This window comes from Hyperoodon ampullatus (assembly GCF_949752795.1).
Source record: "Hyperoodon ampullatus genome assembly, chromosome: 4".
Classification (NCBI taxonomy): Eukaryota; Metazoa; Chordata; class Mammalia; order Artiodactyla; family Ziphiidae; genus Hyperoodon; species Hyperoodon ampullatus.
Window position 1 is genome coordinate 1,180,330 of NC_136917.1, and position 18,780 is coordinate 1,199,109.

The 18,780-nt window shown below is 59.5% G+C and overlaps 1 protein-coding gene across 1 annotated transcript in view; it reads left to right on the forward strand.

Annotated features, from left to right (window-relative positions):
* The window catches only part of FLT4 (fms related receptor tyrosine kinase 4), a gene marked incomplete at both ends in the record, with an annotated part of 38,785 nt that overhangs the window by 15,423 nt on the left and 4,582 nt on the right, over nt 1-18,780 (forward strand). Inside the window, 25 exons of the mRNA XM_079702759.1 lie at nt 52-164; nt 289-451; nt 658-797; nt 1,091-1,259; nt 1,548-1,665; nt 4,422-4,576; nt 4,666-4,828; nt 6,308-6,434; nt 7,542-7,650; nt 8,665-9,027; nt 9,306-9,452; nt 9,556-9,687; nt 9,857-9,963; nt 10,253-10,388; nt 10,863-10,967; nt 11,316-11,429; nt 11,626-11,714; nt 11,856-12,006; nt 12,490-12,584; nt 12,978-13,100; nt 14,241-14,352; nt 15,629-15,728; nt 16,100-16,205; nt 16,832-16,983; nt 17,935-18,055. Of these exons, the coding sequence (XP_079558885.1) occupies nt 52-164; nt 289-451; nt 658-797; nt 1,091-1,259; nt 1,548-1,665; nt 4,422-4,576; nt 4,666-4,828; nt 6,308-6,434; nt 7,542-7,650; nt 8,665-9,027; nt 9,306-9,452; nt 9,556-9,687; nt 9,857-9,963; nt 10,253-10,388; nt 10,863-10,967; nt 11,316-11,429; nt 11,626-11,714; nt 11,856-12,006; nt 12,490-12,584; nt 12,978-13,100; nt 14,241-14,352; nt 15,629-15,728; nt 16,100-16,205; nt 16,832-16,983; nt 17,935-18,055 (3,410 nt within the window). The remainder of the gene's footprint in view (nt 1-51; nt 165-288; nt 452-657; nt 798-1,090; nt 1,260-1,547; nt 1,666-4,421; nt 4,577-4,665; nt 4,829-6,307; nt 6,435-7,541; nt 7,651-8,664; nt 9,028-9,305; nt 9,453-9,555; nt 9,688-9,856; nt 9,964-10,252; nt 10,389-10,862; nt 10,968-11,315; nt 11,430-11,625; nt 11,715-11,855; nt 12,007-12,489; nt 12,585-12,977; nt 13,101-14,240; nt 14,353-15,628; nt 15,729-16,099; nt 16,206-16,831; nt 16,984-17,934; nt 18,056-18,780) is intronic.

Below are 18,780 nucleotides of genomic sequence, written 5' to 3' on the forward strand. Positions count from 1 at the left end.
AGACTCCCTGAGCCCCGCCTTCCCCTCCCACAACATGCCCCCTCTCCTCAGACTTGGAGCAGCCATTCATCAACAAGCCGGACACACTCCTGGTCAACAGGAAGGACTCCATGTGGGTGCCCTGCCTGGTGTCCATCCCTGGCCTCAACGTCACGCTGCGCTCGGTACAACCCCACGCCAACACCCGCCCTGGATCTGGCCCTCCAGTCCTGTCCCTGGGAAAACTGATGCTTCTCTGGCCAAGAGGAAGGGGGCAGCTGGGCGCTGACAGCCACCATGTCTCTACAGCAAAGCTCAGCACTGTGGCCTGATGGGCAGGAGGTGGTGTGGGACGACCGCCGGGGCATGCGTGTGCCCACTCCCCTGCTGCGTGATGCCCTGTACCTGCAGTGTGAGACCACTTGGGGCGGCCAGGCCTTCCTATCCAACCCCTTCCTCGTGCATATCACAGGTAGGGGCTGCCTAGGGCTGTAGGGCCCTCCCCAAGCAACCACTCTCCGTGTCCTGGGAGGAGAACCGCAGGAAGAGGACAGGGACCCCCCAATTCACAGTAGTGAGGCTGTAGGTGCCATGATTTGGCTGGTCTCAGTGGGTGCCCTGTACTCTGTGCACGTTGTCCCATGAGGGACATGGGGGTCACTGTGTGTGTGTCACCAGGAAATGAGCTCTATGACATCCAGCTGTTCCCCAAGAAATCCCTGGAGCTGCTGGTTGGGGAAAAGCTGGTCCTGAACTGCACTGTGTGGGCCGAGTTCAATTCGGGTGTCACCTTCGACTGGGACTATCCAGGGAAGCAGGTGAGGTCAGCAGCCCTGCCAGAGGCTGTGACTGAATCATCCCCAGGAATCCCCACCACTACCCACACTCACCCTGGTCAGGCACACACTTACCTCTGTGTAGAAGAGGTGCAGACTCAGTCCTGCCCCAGGAGCCCCTGTCTGATACAGAAGTTTTCCTATCCCGTGGAAAACTCTGGGTCTGGGTCCAAGGCTTCTGGAGCTATTGCTGGCTGGGCTGGGGTGTGTGCCTATGGGGGTTAGTTGTCAGAGCCAGCCGGCTCTGACCCTATGCTTCCCCTGGTCCTGGGCAGGCAGAGCGGGGTAAGTGGGTGCCGGAGCGGCGATCCCAGCAGACTCACACAGAGCTCTCCAGCATCCTCACCATCCACAACGTCAGCCAGCACGACTTGGGCCCATATGTGTGCCTGGCCAACAATGGCATCCAGCAATTCCAGGAGAGCACTGAGGTCATTGTGCATGGTACGGCCTGTCAGGTCATTGTGCCCAGCATGGCCTGGGCTAGGTCAGTTGTCAAGCCTGGGGAACAAGCGTTCTTGTGCAGTGTGGGCCCAGGGTCATAGGTCATGGTGCACCTGAGCAGTGTGGCATCCAGCCAGAGGGAAGGGAGGGCCGTGAGTGGACGGACTGCCTGGTTCCCACACGCCAGAAAGCAAGGCATCTGGCCACTGGGGGTGGCTGTGAATACCTGGGTGGTTGTGGGTCAGCGATGCTGGCCCCAGCTTTACCCTGATGCCTCCTGTCTGGCAGAAAAGCCCTTCATCAGCGTCGAGTGGCTCAAGGGTCCCGTCCTGGAGGCCACGGCAGGAGACGAGCTGGTGAAACTGCCCGTGAAGCTGGCAGCATACCCCCCGCCGGAGTTCCAATGGTACCTCCCTCACTCCTGCCCCTCACTACCCACCAGGTCCAATGCAGAAAATAACCACAGGGAGGGCAGGGCAGCCTTCTCCCCATCGCGGCCCACTCCTTGAGACCAGGGTGGGGAACTGTCCCCACCATCAGGGCCTGCACTCTGGGCGGGGAACCCCTCTGAAGATTCTAAGGAATATGCACATAATGCAATATTTTGGCTAGAGGAAATGTTGGCCTGAATTGCCGCTAAACTGTGAAAGAGTGTAAATACCAGTCTCCTGTTTTGTGTGTCTGTGTGTGGGCACAGCATAGGGCTTTATCTAACTGTTTCCTGCACCCACTCAGCCTCTCTGAGGGCCCCCGCTGGAGGGTGTCATAGAGGGATGACTTCAGGTTTCCTAGGCCCCTCTCCAAACAGGTTGCCACCCCCAGGAGCCTTCTAACCAGAATTTTGGAGATGTCACAGGGGTTTCACAAATTATTATGGGGCTGGGCCTGATCTGTGTGGCAGTGAGCTAGAACTTCCGGAAGGCCTTCAGGCTCCAGATCCCCAGTTCTGGTGTGTGACCTGAGAGTATGGTCTCCCTTGCAGGGTATGCCAAGGGTCAGTGAGGGGTCCCTCACTGGTGGCTTCACCCTCACCGGGCGCTCCCCGAGAGCTCCCGGAGAGCTCAGGAAGGCATAGCACCCCACCAGGCACCCTTCGGCCATCTGAGCAGTCCACCTGGCCTGACCCTGGGAGGTCACACTCTAGCCTGACCCTTATCGTACACATGAGGAAAACAGGCCAGGAAAGGGGGAAGGCATTCCTGCCCAAGCCCTGAGCCTCCTGGGAGGAGTCTGGTCCATTCTTTCACAGTTGGCCAGAGGAGCCTTGCCTTCCCAGCCAGGAGCACCTCCCACCAGGCAGGATGACATTTGCTGAAAGCCTGAAGCTGGGCAAGCAGAAGCCCAGACATTCTCAGCCAGCATCCCACTTCACTGGCCATAGGCTGGAAGCAGCCTTCTCCTGGGAGATCCCCCAGATGCCCTGGGCCTGCGCCTTCTGTGACCCTACCACTGAGGCCACAGGCTTTGGGGTCCATCAGGGGCATCTGGTGCAGGACCAGGACCCTTGAGACAGGGTCCGGAAGGGCGCTGATGCAGTCTGGAGCCTCCCTCACAGGTACGGTCTCCTGGAGATGCCTAGAGCCCAGTACCCTACCCTCCAAGGCCAGTAGTACTGACCCTGTCTAGGAGGGTGGCCAGCTCTGTTGCATCAGAGATCTGGCCAGGGCCTGATCCTCTGGCAGCTAACTGCTTCTCACCATTCCCACCACATCTGGCCTTTCTTTTCTCTCTTGGCCAATACCTGCCTCCAAGAAGTGCTCAGCTGGGCCCACTGTTCACTGAGACACCTGCCCCAGGGCATTAATGGTGACCATAGCTCCACAGGGGCCAACTCTTCCAGGTAATCATGTGATGATTTTGAGTAAGTGAATGGATGGAGATCTAGTGGACAAACAGATAGGCTGGTCCTGGTTCCCAAAGCAGCCTCTGTGTGTCCGGCATTGGATTGACCCTAAAGGCCATATCTTGGGTAGGCCTGACAACACCTGCAAGAAGGTTCATTTGGTTTCCCTGGTTTTCAGATGAGGACACAGGGGCTTGGGGCAGTGAAGCAGTTCACCTAGGATCACAAATGCGGCAGGTGGCAACCAGGATTCTGCACCAGAGCCCAGCAGGCCTCACAGCCTGGGTCCTGCTCTGCCCTGTTGTGTGACTCCTGGCAAGCCATGTCTCTTCTGACTGGGCTGTGGTGTTGCAGCTGAGGGTCAGACCCCCGCATCCCCCTCACTGTTACTCTCTGCCCCGAGGGCTGTGCTTCTCCTGGTGTCTCTCTGGCTTAGTAAACCAGGGTAAGGCACCTGCCTAAGGGAGGGCAGCTTCCAGGCAAAGTCCAGAGCTTGGGTTGCAGGAGCACTGCCTGCAGCACCCCCAGCTCAGTACTGGGGAGGAGTCTCCTTTGGGGTGTGAGTTTATTTATTCATTCACATGTGTGTCGAGCACCTACGTGTGCCGGGCGCTGCTCTACGTGTAGGGGATATGGCAGGGAGGGGACAGTCCCTGTACAGCTCAGTAGGGGAGACGGACAGTCAACAGACATACGTGTGAACACTAGTCTGCAGATGAGCCGGCACAGGCCCGAGCGCCGGCTCCCGGCTCACACAGCTTCTCTGACGAGTGGGTGATATGAATTTAGGAGAGAGGGAGGCTTGCAGGTGTCTAGCATCCAAGCAAGGCAGGACAGTGAGTTGCATAGCCCTGGGGAGGGGGCAAGGCAACAAGAAGCCCCATATCTGGAGAGTTCCAAAAAGGGCAGGGCCAGGGTCAGGGCTCCTGGACCCCCATGTGGTTAGGAGCTGCGCCCCTCGGGGACTGCACCCCCAGCCCTTCACAGCACACACCGGTGAAGCCTATGAGAGACAGACAAGGCCCCCTGGGGACTGCAGTTGGCCCTGAGCCTATAGGTGTTGTGAGACCCGGTAGGTTGAGCCCGGAGACCACCCCCACAGCCTTTAGGCCATCTGTTCCCCAGTCCAGAGTCAGCTGCCGCAGCCCACACCCCTACTACCCTTCCCAGCAGCCTGGTCTGGTGCCTCTTGCTCCTGGCCCCTCCTGCCTCCTGACAGTATATCCCAGTGGTAGGGGCTGGGGTGCTTCCTGGAAGGAGTGCCAGGGCAGGGCCGAGGTGGGGTCCGCACAGCCCCCTGAGCTCCCTTCCTGGTCCAGGTACAAGGACAGAAAGGCAGTGTCAGGGCGCCATAGTCCACACGTTCTGGTGCTCAAGGAGGTGACGGAAGCCAGTGCGGGCATTTACACCCTTGCCCTGTGGAACTCCGCGGCCAGCCTGAGGCGCAACATCAGCCTGGAGCTGGTGGTAAATGGTATGTGTGGGCAGGACAGGAGAGGAGGTGGTGGATAGGCGGGTGTGGCGGGGGAGGCTGACTGACGGGCTGTCTGCCTGTGTCCCCAGTGCCTCCCCACATCCACGAGAAGGAGGCCTCCTCCCCCAGCATCTACTCCCGCCATAGTCGCCAGGCCCTCACCTGTACTGCCTATGGGGTGCCCCCTCCTCTCAGCATCCAGTGGCACTGGCGGCCGTGGACGCCCTGCAAGACCTTCACCCAGCGCAGCCTGTAAGTGTGGCTCCACCCTGTCTCCCCCTACTTCCCAGCCCAATCTCCAACCTCAATCATAACCCCCACTCACTGTCCACAGCCCTCCCCAGACCCCTGCTCTAACCCCGAACCCTATCGCGATTCGGAGATTGTAGCCAATCCCTGACCTCACGTCGCCTGAGCAAGGCTCACTTATATCAGTCAGGCAGGGCTGGACACTGGGGATGGTCCAGCCCACCCACCTCCCTTGAAAGCAAAGCCCTCCCGACACACAACTGCATATCCGGAGAGGACCTCTGGGCACCAGGGAGGACACCTCTCACCAAACAGGCAGACCTAGGCTAGTTTTGTGACACTTGTACCAAGCCCCAAGGCACACTAAGCATGTCCAATGCTCATCACCTCATCTGTGCAGCGCTCACCATGACCCCTTAGAGAGGAGAAAAGCGAGGTCAGAGAAGGGATGTGACTTTCCTAAGGTCACGGCAATCAGCAGCAGATCTTGCCCAACTGCTGGGCCACGCTGCCCTACCTGACTGGGAGCCAACCGGACAGACAGTCTGGGAGAACAGAGAAAACTTGGACAAACAAGGGCCCGGAATGGAGGGGCCAAGGTGGTCAGTGGTCTGGAAGGCACTAGAGAATCAGTGAATGGTGTTGAGCCGGGGAGTAACTAGTCACATTTGCCTAAAAGGCAGGAGATCCTAACGGGCAGGGTGCAGGGTCACAGGCTGGGGAGAGGCAGGAGCTGGGAACCCAAGGGAGACAGGGTGGCTATACTGGCAAAGGGGCTGTGGCCCTGGCATGGTCAGTTAGGAAGGTTCAGTCAGGGTAGCCAGGCCACAACATTCAAGGCTCATAAGAGATTCTTCTAGACCACGAGGCTGCAGGTCACTGGCGCCTCCAAATGTGCTTCCCTCTTACGCTCTACCATTATGCTCTGCATGAGCACAGAGCCCTGGGGCCAAATGTACTCCATTAGGGGCAGACAAGAGCCTCCCTTGGGCCACCCCTTCCCCCCAGAGCCCCATCCCAGCAGGAGACCAAAGGTGCTGGGATGCACAGCCAGCCCAGGGAGGGGCTGCAGTTCTAGAAGGGGTAAGGAGGGAGAGGGCTTCCTGTAACAGGATTGGTGACTTTGCTGCCCTAGGAGATCTGGGGGGACTTTGCAGGAAGGGACACATGCAGGTAGAAGCAGGAGGCACAGCAGACTAGAGGATGACCGCAGAGCCACGGGCTTGTGGTTCTCTGCAGGCGCGGGTCCTGGCTTACTGGGGGAGGCTGTGTCTGGCAGCTCGTGCAGGATGGGTCGCCAGGCCCTGAACAGTGTTCCAGAAACAGAGCCCCCAAGCCCCTCTCTCACTTCAGCCCAAGGGCCAGCCTTACCCACCATGATGTGAGATGAATCTGAGTAGGGTTAAGCTTGACCCCACCCCCAGTGTGGGCCCTCTCTGCCTGTATCCCTGACCTGCCCTTGCTGCTCCTTGTCTTTAGCAGCCAGCGGCGGCAGCAGCGAGACCAAATACCACAGTGCCAGGACTGGAGGGAGGTGACCATGCAGGATGCTGTGAACCCCATTGAGAGCCTGGACACCTGGACTGAATTTGTGGAGGGCAAAAATAAGGTATGGGCCAACCAGGTCACTGAGCGGCTGGGGGAGAAGACGAAAGGAGGCAGGGTGGGGCCCTCTCCTGGCCTTCTAGGTTTCCACTGGGCTTGCAGAGCTCTTCCGATAGTAGCTGAGAGTCAGTAACCTTTCTGCAGTGTCTCTGGGCATCAGTTTCCCTGCCTGCATGTAGACTGTGGGGGCCAAACCTCCAACTGCTTCCCAGACAGGGAAGCTGAGATTCAAGGCCATGGGCCCCCAAGCCACCCAGGGCTGGGAGGGTTGGGGCTGGGGGCCGGCTCCATCCTTACCAAAGGCTGCTGAGCTGCTGGCTCAGGCTGGGGGCAATGCCTAGAAGAGGCCAGGCAGGGGAAGGACTGAACAAAGGCACCCACTTCCTACAGTCACTTCCTGTTTTCCTACACACCTCCAGAGCCTCTTCCTGTTCCAGGCTGGCCAGGAAGTACCCGGCTTGGGGGTGGGGGGTGGGGTCTTTGGATGGTAGGCAGGGCCTAGGGCCCTCTCTCCTCCTCTGCTTCCAAGCTTCCTACTCCCCCAGGCCAGAGTCCTTCTGGAGCCCTGGGACCCAGCCTCTCCCCTTGCCACTACCCAGGGCACTTGTGGGCACATCACAAAAGCCCTGGGGCATTTATGGGCACATCACAAGGATCTCACACAGTGACCAGCTTCTCCGCTTGGACCACAGGCTGACCCTTGATGTGACCAGAGCATGAATCCTAACTCTGGCTTGGACCATCCCAGTACTACCAGGCCCCTGTCCCCTCCTCGATATGGCCATAGCCTGAGCCCATCCACAGCCAGAGGTCTCTCTGGTCCTGCCTAATGCTGCCCTCTGACCTCAGCCACAGTTGAGGCCTACTGTCCATAGTGCTGTTCCTCGGGTTTTCTGGGGAGCCACCCCTTGCTGCTGCCCAAGGGCCTCACCACCTTCTCCCTGCCTCACCATTCCTGGTACTGTCTCTGAGCTTTGGTCATCTCCAGCTCAGAGCCTCAGTTTTCCCCATTACTCTGGTGGGCACAGCAACCTCCATGCAGAAAAGGAGGTTGGGGTAGGGGAACTCATGCAGGAAATGGATGCTTATGCCTGACACATGTCCTGTCCAGACGGTGAGCAAGCTGGTGATCCAGGACGCCAATGTGTCTGCCATGTACAAGTGTGTGGTCTTCAACAAGGTGGGCCAGGATGAGCGGTTCATCTACTTCTACGTGACCAGTGAGTGGCCTGGGCACGCCTGGATGGAGGTCAGGAGCCAGATGGGCACAGGAGGCGAACAGGCCTGGGAGAAGACGATATGCCTAGATTGGGGCCCATTGAGTTCTGGTGACCTTGAGGCACCCAGGAGAGATATCCAGGGTCCACTGGGCCCCTGGGTCTGGGCAGGAGGGATAGATTTGGAGGTCATAGGCATATGGACTGGGGTGGTAATCCACTGGGATGGATTGGCACCATCTGCCCCCAGACCTGGAGTGCCTCCCCTACGGGTGCCCTCTTGTTCCCCACAGCTCCACCTGACTCCACTTCCCTCCCACCCCCTTCCTAAGCCCTGGATCCTGCACAGCAGCTGGTTCCTATGTGCGTTTTGCCCTGGGGAAAAGGTCCATAGTTTCCTCAGATTTTCAAACTTGTTAGTGACCTCAGAAAAGCTAAGAAGATCATGGAAGGACAGTCCCTGGGCCCAGAGGTGTAGACGAGGGCATGTGGAAGAAAGATGGATCCAAAGAGAGCACTTTGGAGGGGAGAGGAGCCCGTAGGAACTTGACAATGAATGGCCAGAGAGACAAAAGGAAATTGGGAGGCATTGCCCAAAGCTGATGAAACCAGATTGTTTCAAGGACAGGACAGTGGTGGGGAGTGTGGTCAGCAGTGAGGGAGAATGGGGACTTAGGCCCCTGCTGAGCCTGGTAGCAGGGAACTCAGTGATGATCTGGGATCCTGGGAGAGGTGGGGGCAGCAGCTAGTTGGGGCTTGTCTAGGAAAAAGCTAGAGGGAGGCAAGGCCGGAGGAGACCCTGGTGGAAGTGACTTCAGAGAGCTGGTCTCTTGTAAGTGAGAGGGAGAAAAGGGCTCCAGAGTGGTGTCCCTGCCCCAGATACATGCGATGTACCCCCTTAGTTGAGAGCTCAGTGAGTCCAAAGGCCAATGAAAAAGGGAGAGAGAGACCCTGGGCAAGGGTTAAGTGAGCCAACACTGTGACACAGCTTCATAGTGGTTCCTCCTCCCTCCCCAGCCATCCCCGATGGCTTCAGCATAGAATCGGAGCCATCAGAAGATCCTCTAGAGGGACAGGCCGTGCGCCTGAGCTGCCGGGCCGACAACTACACTTATCAGCATTTGCGCTGGTACCGCCTCAACCTGTCCACGTTGCATGACGCTCACGGGAACCCACTGCTGCTTGACTGCAAGAACGTGCACCTATTCGCCACGCCGCTGGCCGCCAGCCTGGAGGAGGCAGCGCCCGGGGCGCGCCACACCACGCTCAGCCTGACCATCCCCAGCGTGGCACCCGAACACGAAGGCGACTACGTGTGCGAGGTGCAGGACCGGCGCAGCCACGACAAGCACTGCCACAAGAAGTACCTGTCAGTGCAGGGTGAGGCGGGCAGGGCCTGAGGGCAGGGCAGGGCGGCGCTTCCCAAGGAGCCTTCACCCTCAGCCCAGCACGCGCCTGGGCGGTCCATTCCCGAGCCCGAGCCTGCAAAGCGTCACCCTCCCCAGCCCTTCTGTGGAGGCGCGCAGCCCGACCCACCCCCGAACTCAAATCCTGACCCTTCAGCTTCGAGAGTTCCCAGCCCTGGAGGGCCCCTTCCTGGAGTGCCCTCCCGCTTTCTGCAGCTCCACTTAGCTCCGTCTCCACCCACTCCCCCCCAGCCCTGGAAGTCCCGCGGCTCACGCAGAACTTGACCGACCTCCTGGTGAATGTGAGCGATTCCTTGGAGATGAGGTGCCCGGTGGCCGGGGCGCACATGCCCAGCATCGTGTGGTACAAAGATGAGAGGCCGCTGGAGGAAGAGTCCGGTAGGGGGGTGGACGTGGGTAAGGTGGGGGGGAGGTCCGGAAGCTGGCGAGGCCAAGGCCCCAGACCTACCTGAACTCGGACCTGCACCCCAACTCGCTGCAGGAATCGACCTGGCGGACTCGAACCAGAGGCTGAGCATCCAGCGCGTACGCGAGGAGGATGCCGGGCGCTATCTGTGCAGCGTGTGCAACGCCAAGGGCTGCGTCAACTCCTCCGCCAGCGTGGCCGTGGAAGGTCCGGCCTCCCCTTCACACCCCTCCACCCGCCCTCCGCCCGCCCTTGGCGCCGTCTTCTCGTGGCCACCTCATTGCTACTTGTGCCCACCAGAAGGGGTACTTCCCGCAGGGTGCGCCCTCTTCCCCCCTCACAACACGCACACACTAGCCTCTTTCTGCCCACTCAGGCTCCGAGGATAAAGGCAACATGGAGATCGTGATCCTTATTGGCACCGGGGTCATCGCTGTCTTCTTCTGGGTCCTCCTCCTCCTCATCTTCTGTAACATGAGGAGGGTGAGCGCTCCTCCCCCCAGCTGAGTCTCTCCCCAGCTCCTCATGGGGTCTCTCTCCACCCTGGCTAGCCCTTAAGTTAAGGAACATCGTTCCACGTGGAAGCCTTGTATCCTGGGAGGCCTCCCTGACCCCTCCATGCCGGGCTCTTACAGGACCACAGGTTGTCTGTCCATCTGTCCCCGTCCTATATTGAAAGTCCTTAAGGAGCTCCCATCTGTCCCAGGCAAAGTTTCACCCAAGCCAGGGTGGTACGGCCAAGTCAATGAGCTGTCCCCATCCACACCCCCAGCCAACCCATGCAGACATCAAGACCGGCTACTTGTCCATCATCATGGACCCTGGCGAAGTGCCTTTGGAGGAGCAGTGTGAATACCTGTCCTATGATGCCAGTCAGTGGGAGTTCCCCAGGGAACGGCTGCACCTCGGTGAGACCCCGCACCCAGCCTACTTCACCCACCCTGTACTGCTGGGCAGAGACAGCTTCAGCTGCTGTGGGACTGGGCAGGCTAGAGCCTTGAAATCCCTCTATTCTCAGAACTCATGCCAGAAGGTCCCACCTAGCCCCCACCTGGCCCGACCTGTCCATCTAGGCATGCATCCCCAGAACAATGATTGGGGCTCTCAATTCCCAGGCCCCCGAGGTCACTTCCTGCTGCTCTAAGCAGGGTGGGCCCATCGCACCTGCTGGGAGAGGATGCAGGCCTTCCTGTCTGCCTCTCCTCTCCCTCTCTTCCCACTCCCGCTCCCCATGCACTTCCTGTTTGGCAGAGGGGAGCCTGACTGTCCTCCGCCTCCTGGGCCTTCCTTCCTGGCCCTCCACAGGGGTTGTCCCTTCTGCCCAATCCTCTCCACCCTAACCCCCATACAGCTCACCTGGAACCGGCTCCCTGCTTCCACAGGGAGAGTCCTCGGCCATGGGGCCTTTGGGAAGGTGGTGGAAGCCTCGGCCTTTGGCATCAGCAAGGGCAGCAGCTGTGACACTGTGGCCGTGAAAATGCTGAAAGGTGCGGGCTCAGCTGGTAGAAGGGGTGGCTGAGCTGGTGAGGATCAGCAGCTCTGGGTGGGCTGGTGGGTCTGTGGTACAGGAGGGGAAACTGAGGTTCAGAACAGATTCTTAGCCTAGGTTCTACAGGGAGTCCGTGGGAATCAGAGCCGAGCCTGGGGCTCATCTCTGAGTAATACTTACAAGTTCCACCTAAACCCTTTGCCTCAGAGAGGCAGGTGGGATGTGCTGCGCCCACGCCAGCAAGAGCACTGGCCACGCCTCAGCTAAGCTAGTGGCGTGGAAAGAGAGTCGTGCAGGGGCTGGGTGGTGGGCTGGGCACCACGCGAAGCCCCCACGTTCCCTCCAGAGGGCGCCACAGCCAGCGAGCACCGTGCCCTGATGTCAGAGCTCAAAATCCTCATCCACATCGGTAACCACCTCAACGTGGTCAACCTCCTGGGGGCGTGCACCAAGCCCAACGGTAAAGAGCTCGGGTGCCCTGGCGGGAGGGTGAGTCCCCCAGGGTGCTGTCTTTGCGGGTGCGAAGGGCCAGCCGGGCTGGGAATGGGCGGGGATGAGGAGGGACGCAGGAGGGCTCTGGGGCAGGGCTGTGGCTGTGGTGCTTGCCCTCCAGCGTACCCTCAGTCACCAAGCGCCTGGCTCCTGCCCTGCCCCAGGCCCCCTCATGGTGATCGTGGAGTTTTGCAAGTACGGCAACCTCTCCAACTTCTTGCGCGCCAAGCGGGAGGCCTTCAACCCCTACGCGGTAGGTAGGCGCCCCACCAGGGGCCAGAGCTCTGCTGGTGAGCAGGCAAGGCTCTTAGATGGGCTGGGGAGAAGGCGTGGGGAGTGCTTTTGCAGTAGATGGCCAGCCTCCTCCCCCTCGGTCCTGCTTTGTGCATCTCAGGAGAAGTCCCCTGAGCAGCGAAGGCGCTTCTGCTCCATGGTGGAGGGTGCCAAGGCTGACCGGAGGAGGCCAGGGAGCAGTGACAGGGCCCTCCTCACAAGGCTCCTAATGGGCAAGGGAGGGGCAGGACGAGCCCCTCCGGTCCAAGAAGGTAAGAGTCTGGCTTCCCCTTGCCTGAGTTGGCTGGCACACTCATACCTCATGATCAGGGACCCTGGGAGAAGCCAGCCTGGGGCCCTCCTGGAGAGACTTATGTGGGAGAACATGTAACGCACTCTGCCTTAGGAAGGGAGGACACCTCAGGACCAGTTTGCACAGAGACTTTTGATGTTTGATTTGGACATCTAGAGATGAACAGGAGTTTGCCCTGCAAACATGGTGGGGAGCAGTCCAGGCAGAAGTAGCAGGAACAGAGGTCTAGTGTGGCAACAGTATTCACTGCTCTGGAAGCGGTTAGTGGGTGCCACAGAGAGAATGGAAGCTGAGGGGCCGGAGAGGGGGCCAACATGCTTGTTAAGCCTGGCCAGGGGGGGATGCAGCCAGGTTCAGTGAACAAATGCTCCCTTTGGGGCTGGGTGGAAGATGGGAGTCACGGATGAGGACCCTCCTGAGCCAGCCTCACTTCTTTGTGCAGCTGAGGACCTGTGGCTGAGCCCACTGACCATGGAAGACCTTGTCTGCTACAGCTTCCAGGTGGCCCGAGGGATGGAGTTCCTGGCCTCTCGCAAGGTGACTGCCCCGGCAGGCTCTTCAGAGGGGAAAAAGGCCAAAACTCACCAGCATGTCAAGCTTGGTCCCAGCTCACCCCACAGCACAGCTATGATCAAGGCGCATCTCTCCCACTTCGCAGAGTTATAAGCTGAGCCCAAAGGGTGGAATTGACTTCCCAAGATCTCCAGCTAGTCAGAGGCAGAACTAGATATAGAATCAGCCTGTCCCTCTTGCATAGCCTCTTCTGCTGTCCGCACGGTTCCACAGGCTCTCTCCATGGCAAGTCCTGGGGGCACACAGAAATCTGTTCTCAAAGAGCAGGGCTCAGGTGGGGCACCCTGGAGCTCTAGGTGTGGGTGTGGCCCCAGGGGCCTGCACTGATCACTGCATTGCACCTCATTGCACCCCTAGTGCATCCACAGAGACCTGGCTGCTCGGAACATCTTGCTGTCAGAAAGTGATGTGGTGAAGATCTGTGACTTCGGCCTGGCCCGGGACATCTACAAAGACCCTGACTACGTGCGCAAGGGCAGTGTGAGTGCAGACCACAGAGGAAGGATGGGGGTTGGGGGCCATGGAGCAGGGTGGTGGACTCACTGCCATCCACATGGAAGGTCTGAGGGCCTGCGCCTACGCGGATGCTGGTGACCTTGCTGAGGCACCTGGAGCAAGTGAGTGGAGACAGGAGCTGACAAACAGGGACCACAGCGCTCCAACTGGAGCTTGTGTTTGGCCCCGTACCTTGGTCCATTAGGTGGGCACTGACTCCCCATGCCTGCCCACTAGGGGCTGGGCATGCAGAGGTGGACCCTACATGGTGTCTGTCTTGGAGGTGGACAGACCTGGTGTAGCAGGGTCACAGCAAAGTACATGGGTGCTAGGTGCAACTTGTGTCTCATTGGTGGTGCTCAGAGGCAGGCATCTGAGCATCTATAGCTGATTAGAGTTTTGCCCCAGGGGAGGAAGGAAGAGGCTTAGAGGGAGGTCAACAGGCAAAATGGGTCCAGGCAATGAGAGGCCCACCGTGAAGGCTTTTGTCCTTCATTCTAACTGGCAGGTGTGTGGAGGTGAGAGTCAGGTGTGCGGTCCAGAAGCACCCTCTCTGCAGGCTGTGAGGAGAGGAGAGTGGGGGTGCTGGGGTGGAGGCAGAGGCGATTCTGGAAGGGCCATGGCCCTCAGGGCTCCCAGGTAGAAGCCATAGGAGGAAAGGCACATCAGAAGCCACAGGAGGAGGGGTCAGGAATGATGCCATGCTTCCAGCTTGGGGACCAAGTGAGTGGAGAAAGGTGGAGCTGGTGAGGGTGTGCAGGGATACAGGTGTTCCTCAGGATGCTGGGCCGAGGGGCCTGGAGCTGGAGGAGGCCTGCAAGTTTTCCCTGGGTGAGCACAGAGGAAGAGAGGGGCCCAGATGGACCCAGGAGAACAGTAGCAGGGCAGAAGCCTTCAAGGGAGGACTGAAGGCTTCTGCATCCTACCTGCAGGCTGGGGGTGGGGGAACAGGGCAAGTTGCAAGAGCCATCCGAATACACACGAGGTGGATGTAGCCAAAAAGCCTTTCTTGGGATGTGACTCCACAGAGTCCTGGGGAGACTGGGGGCAGGAGGAGGGCTGCCCAAGTGTTTGGCCTCTTCCCTCTCTTCCCTACCCCGCTGGGGACACATGTTCCTCCCACAGGCCCGACTGCCCCTGAAGTGGATGGCCCCCGAGAGCATCTTCGACAAGGTGTACACCACACAGAGCGATGTGTGGTCCTTTGGGGTGCTGCTCTGGGAGATCTTCTCCCTGGGTGAGTGCAGGGCAGGGTGCAGGGAGCGGGCAGGCAGGATCACAGGTTGCAGGTCACTCCACCAGCCCCTCTGCACAGGGCGCTGAGCAGCCCAGAGGTGCACACCTGGAGGGAGCAGCCCAGGTCATTCTGAGGCAGGTGGTTGGAGAGCCCCTTACCTCTCCTCTTCACCTCCAGCCTGTGCCAGGGCAGAACCCTGTGTTCACTCAGCAGCCCCTGGGTTCAACACAGGTCACAGAGGGTAACACCATCCGAGTTCCCCCAGATCTCTCCCTCCCTGGCTGACCCCCTTCCTCACCTGCCATTGGGGATGCTGCTCCTGCTTTTGCAGGGCTGGGAGCAGCTGGGAGGAGACTGGGTGCTCACTCAATGACCACACCTGCAAGAACCTCACATGGGAACCTGGGCCCTGCTGGGACCAAGGTGAAGCCCCCCTCCACCAGGGTAGGGATGAGGCAGTAAACAAGTGGGAACGTGAAAACACGCAGTGGCGGCCGTGACTGATGCTGTTACTACAAATAAAAGAGCAGGAAGGACAGCACTGTGTGTGAGCCAGAGGGGCCAGGAGGGCCCAGGCTGGGGAAGGTGGGTGGCGTAGAGGCAGGTGGGCCTGGGAGGATAGCAGTCCAGGGTGAGGGGTTAGCCATGGCCATGGTCCCCACGTGGTGGAGGTGGGCAGGGTGTAAGCAGGTGGCACTGGGAGATGCAGTGAGAGCTAGGAGACGTGGCTCGTGCAGCCTCTGCAGGCCCGCTGGGATGAGGACCTGGCATTTAAGTCTACTGGGAGCCATGCAGGGCTTTGAGAGAGGGATAGAGCCGTCTGACTCTTGTCTGAAAAGTGTCATTCCACTGCTGTATGGCTTGCAGGAGCTGTTTTTCCCCTGGTCAGGAGAGAGGCAAGGAGGGAGCTAGGAGGGGTTAGGTCCTGTTGGCTGGTACAGCCACGGGACTTAAGGAAGCATTAGAGAAAGCTTCTCCTAAGAGGGGTCACTGTGACAGGGCCGCTCAACGGGCTCGTCGAAGCTCTACTGACCCTGATGATCCCAGGATGGGACATGTTTTCGCTAAGGTGCCTGTGATAAGCGGTGATGCTCGTGGCAGCTCTAGCAAGCGGATGCCACCGTCCTCTTAACCAGATGAAGAACTAGCAGTCGGGGAGGGGAACAGCAGGCCGAGCCCTCCGCCATGGGGGGCCAGGACAGAGGCGACTTGGGGTCTGGGCTGAACGGTAGTAGCCTGCTCCCCACCCACCCACCCATCCTGTTCCTGCCCTCAGGGGCCTCCCCATACCCTGGGGTGCAGATCAATGAGGAGTTCTGCCAACGGCTGAAAGAAGGCACCCGGATGAGGGCCCCAGAGCTGGCCACTCCTGCCATGTGAGTCTCTTGGGAAGCCGTGACGCACTGGGGGGCCAGAGGGGTGGATGGGCATCGGGGAAGGGGAAGAGGGGTTGTGTACGGGCACGGGAAGGGCGGCATGCAGGCAAGGGTGGGAGGTGGGAGGTTGGAGGTCGTTCAGTCACAGGGGTGGGGGTGGAGGCCTGCAGACACAGTGTCTCACTCCACCACTGGTCCATTGACAGCTCTCCTCCCTGCAGGCAGGATGGACAGCCCTACCTAAGCCCTGGGGAGGGAGGGAGGGAGGGAGAGCAGGTGTGAGGGATCGTTAGGCAGGGGGTTTGGGTTAGCAGTGGGGTAGGGTGAGGGGTGCGCTCAGAGCACAATCCAGCATCCGGCTGTACCCGCAGACGCCGCATCATGCTGAGCTGCTGGGCCGGAGACCCCAAAGAGAGGCCTGCATTCTCAGACCTGGTGGAGATCCTGGGGGACCTGCTTCAGGGCAGGGGCCATCAGGTGAGCCCCCACTCTCCCTGTCCTGCTACAGCAACCTCTGGCTCCAACCCAGGGACCATCACGTGGAGGGTCAGAGCCCAACTTTGCCCATGAAGAGCCCCAGGCTGGTCCTCGGGGAGCCTATAAGGAGCCCTGTCTCCCAGCAGAAGAGTGATGTGTTTCTCTACCTCCCTCTCTGCCCCTGTGCCCGCTTCACCTGCCTTTGACTTGTACCTCCCCCCACAGGGGTGGGGAACAAAGGCAGCTCAGGGCAGCTCAGGGCCTCAGCAAGTGCCCTGGGACCTGGAGGAGGGAGCCGGGAGCTGTCTGCTGCCCCAGCCTCAGGAGCTGGAGAAAGGCACTTGGGGTCCACTTCTGCCCAGGAAGAGGGTGGGAAGCACTAGTGCTGGTTCTTGAGGCTGTGGAGCAGCTGGGGCTCTGGAGTGAGGATGCTCTTGTTGTGCCTACCTCCTCCTTAGATGGGGCACCTGGGAGGGCTGTGGAGAGAATTTGCCTGCTCCTTTAGTCTTTGGTGCCCTTGAGCACAGCACGTGCAGGGTGAGGAACTCCAGCAGTCCTGAGTGCAGGGGTGGGGCTAAGGGGGCACAGGGGCCTCTGACCCTGGCCATCTGTGCCATTCCTGCCAGGAAGAGGAGGACTGCATGGTTTCCTGTGGCTCTCAGAGCTCAGAGGAGGGCAGCTTCTTGCAGGCGTCCACCACGGCCCTGCATGTCACGGAGACTGATGCTGACATGGAGGACAGCCCACCGAGCCTGCACCGGCACAGCCTGGCTGCCAGGTCAGCCACCCTCTCCGGGTCCAGGGGTCCCCCAGGCAAGGGGAACATAGTATGTTTTATCCTCATCAGTCATCAAGGAAAAGTGAACTACAAGGACTTGAGAGGCCATCGTATACCAACTCAACAAAGTGACATTAAATGACAGTGCCAGTGTCGGTGATGCCCTGGTGGTCCTGGTCAGTCTCGGGACCCCTCCAAGGCCATGTAGCCTTGCGACTTTGCTTTTCTTCACACCCCCTCAGTTCTTCCCTCTGACATCCCCTGCTTGCCCGCACTCCTAGCCCCTCAGAGGCCCTCCCCCTGCCAATTTCAAGGAAGTGCCCATCTCAGGCACAATGCCCTGGCCAGCTCCACACTGCAGGGAAAGAAAGCAGAGCAGGTAGGGAGAGGGGCGAATCCCAAGGGCCACTGTTAGGGACCCTGGGAACAGGGCAGGTCACTCACTAACCTTTATTTAGGATTTAGAATGCAGCCTAAGTTCCCAGAGTTTGGGGTCAGAGGTCTCTTGCCAGTGTACGTCTATAAGCCAAGAAAGTCGTGTATCCACATTCCCATTGATGTTGCTGAGAGAAGGGCTCTGAGACTCCCCACCCCATCTTTCCCAGCATAGAGCAAAGCCAGGCCTGGGGGACAGGAACACCCAGCTGGTTCTTGCCAGGCTCCTTCCACCAGCCCCCGAACAGGCACTCAAATGTGCACACACAAACACACACGTGCAGGTCAGGCAGTAGCTTGCAGCACCGGCACCGCCTGCCTTGTACAGGGTGGCCCATCCTGGGGTGAAGTCCTCCCCCAGTCTCTCTCCAGTTCCATGTGACGCATAAGCTGGGTGCCCTCCACTCACCTTCCACACCCTCCCCACTGGAGAGGGGTGCAGAACGAGAGGTGGGAAGAGCTTTCAGGAAGGGTGCTGGAGTGCATTTCTCAGCACTTTACATTTTCTCCCCACAGGTATTATAATTGTGTGTCCTTTCCGGGATGCCTTGCCAGGGGGACTCAGACCCAGGGTCCCTTCAGGATGAAAACGTTCGAAGAATTTCCCATGACCCTGACAACATACAAGGCCTCAGTGGTAAGTGGGAGTGGGTGCACCTGTGCGCCCCAGGTCAGGGCCACTGGGCTCTTTCCACTGGGAGTCAGAAGTCAGGAAGTCCTGAGGCCAGCAGCAGAAACCAGCTTGAAAATGTCAAGTCCGGGTTGTGCCTCAGGCATGGTGGGGTCTGGGCACCCATGCAGTGCCACCGTGTCTCTGCTGCTTTCACCTGTGCCCTCCTCACTCACAGAGGGGCTCGCCTCCCTAGCACCCCCTTTTTCTCCCAGCAAGGTAGAAACCCCAGTAGGAACCCAGCGGAAAGATGACTCCTTCTAGATGGTTCTCCTGGGATCAGCCTCAGTCAGGACCCCCCTTTGGTGGTCATCAAGCCGCATGGCCAGAGAGGAGGATATTGTGTCCCTAGAGGAGGAGGCTGGGGTGAGCGGCACGGAAACCCACCTGTGTTCTCAGGTGCGGTCAAGCAGAGTACATCTCTTACAGCTCCGTGAGGCTGAAGGCACAGACAGCCTCCCAGCCTCCCTCCAGATGGGGTTGGTGAGTGAGCGCAGGCCCAGGGGAGGCTGGGTGCAGAGGCGGCAGTGGGTGCCCTGGACCAGAGCCATGCAGACCCAGGCTCCCATTCCCAGGGCCAGATGAAAACACTGGGAGCCCCCCATCTTTGACAAGAGTGCAGTTCCCCTCCACGGAAATCAAAATGAAAACAATGCCAAGTCAGGCTAAAGGTGACCTAGGCCCGCTAAACC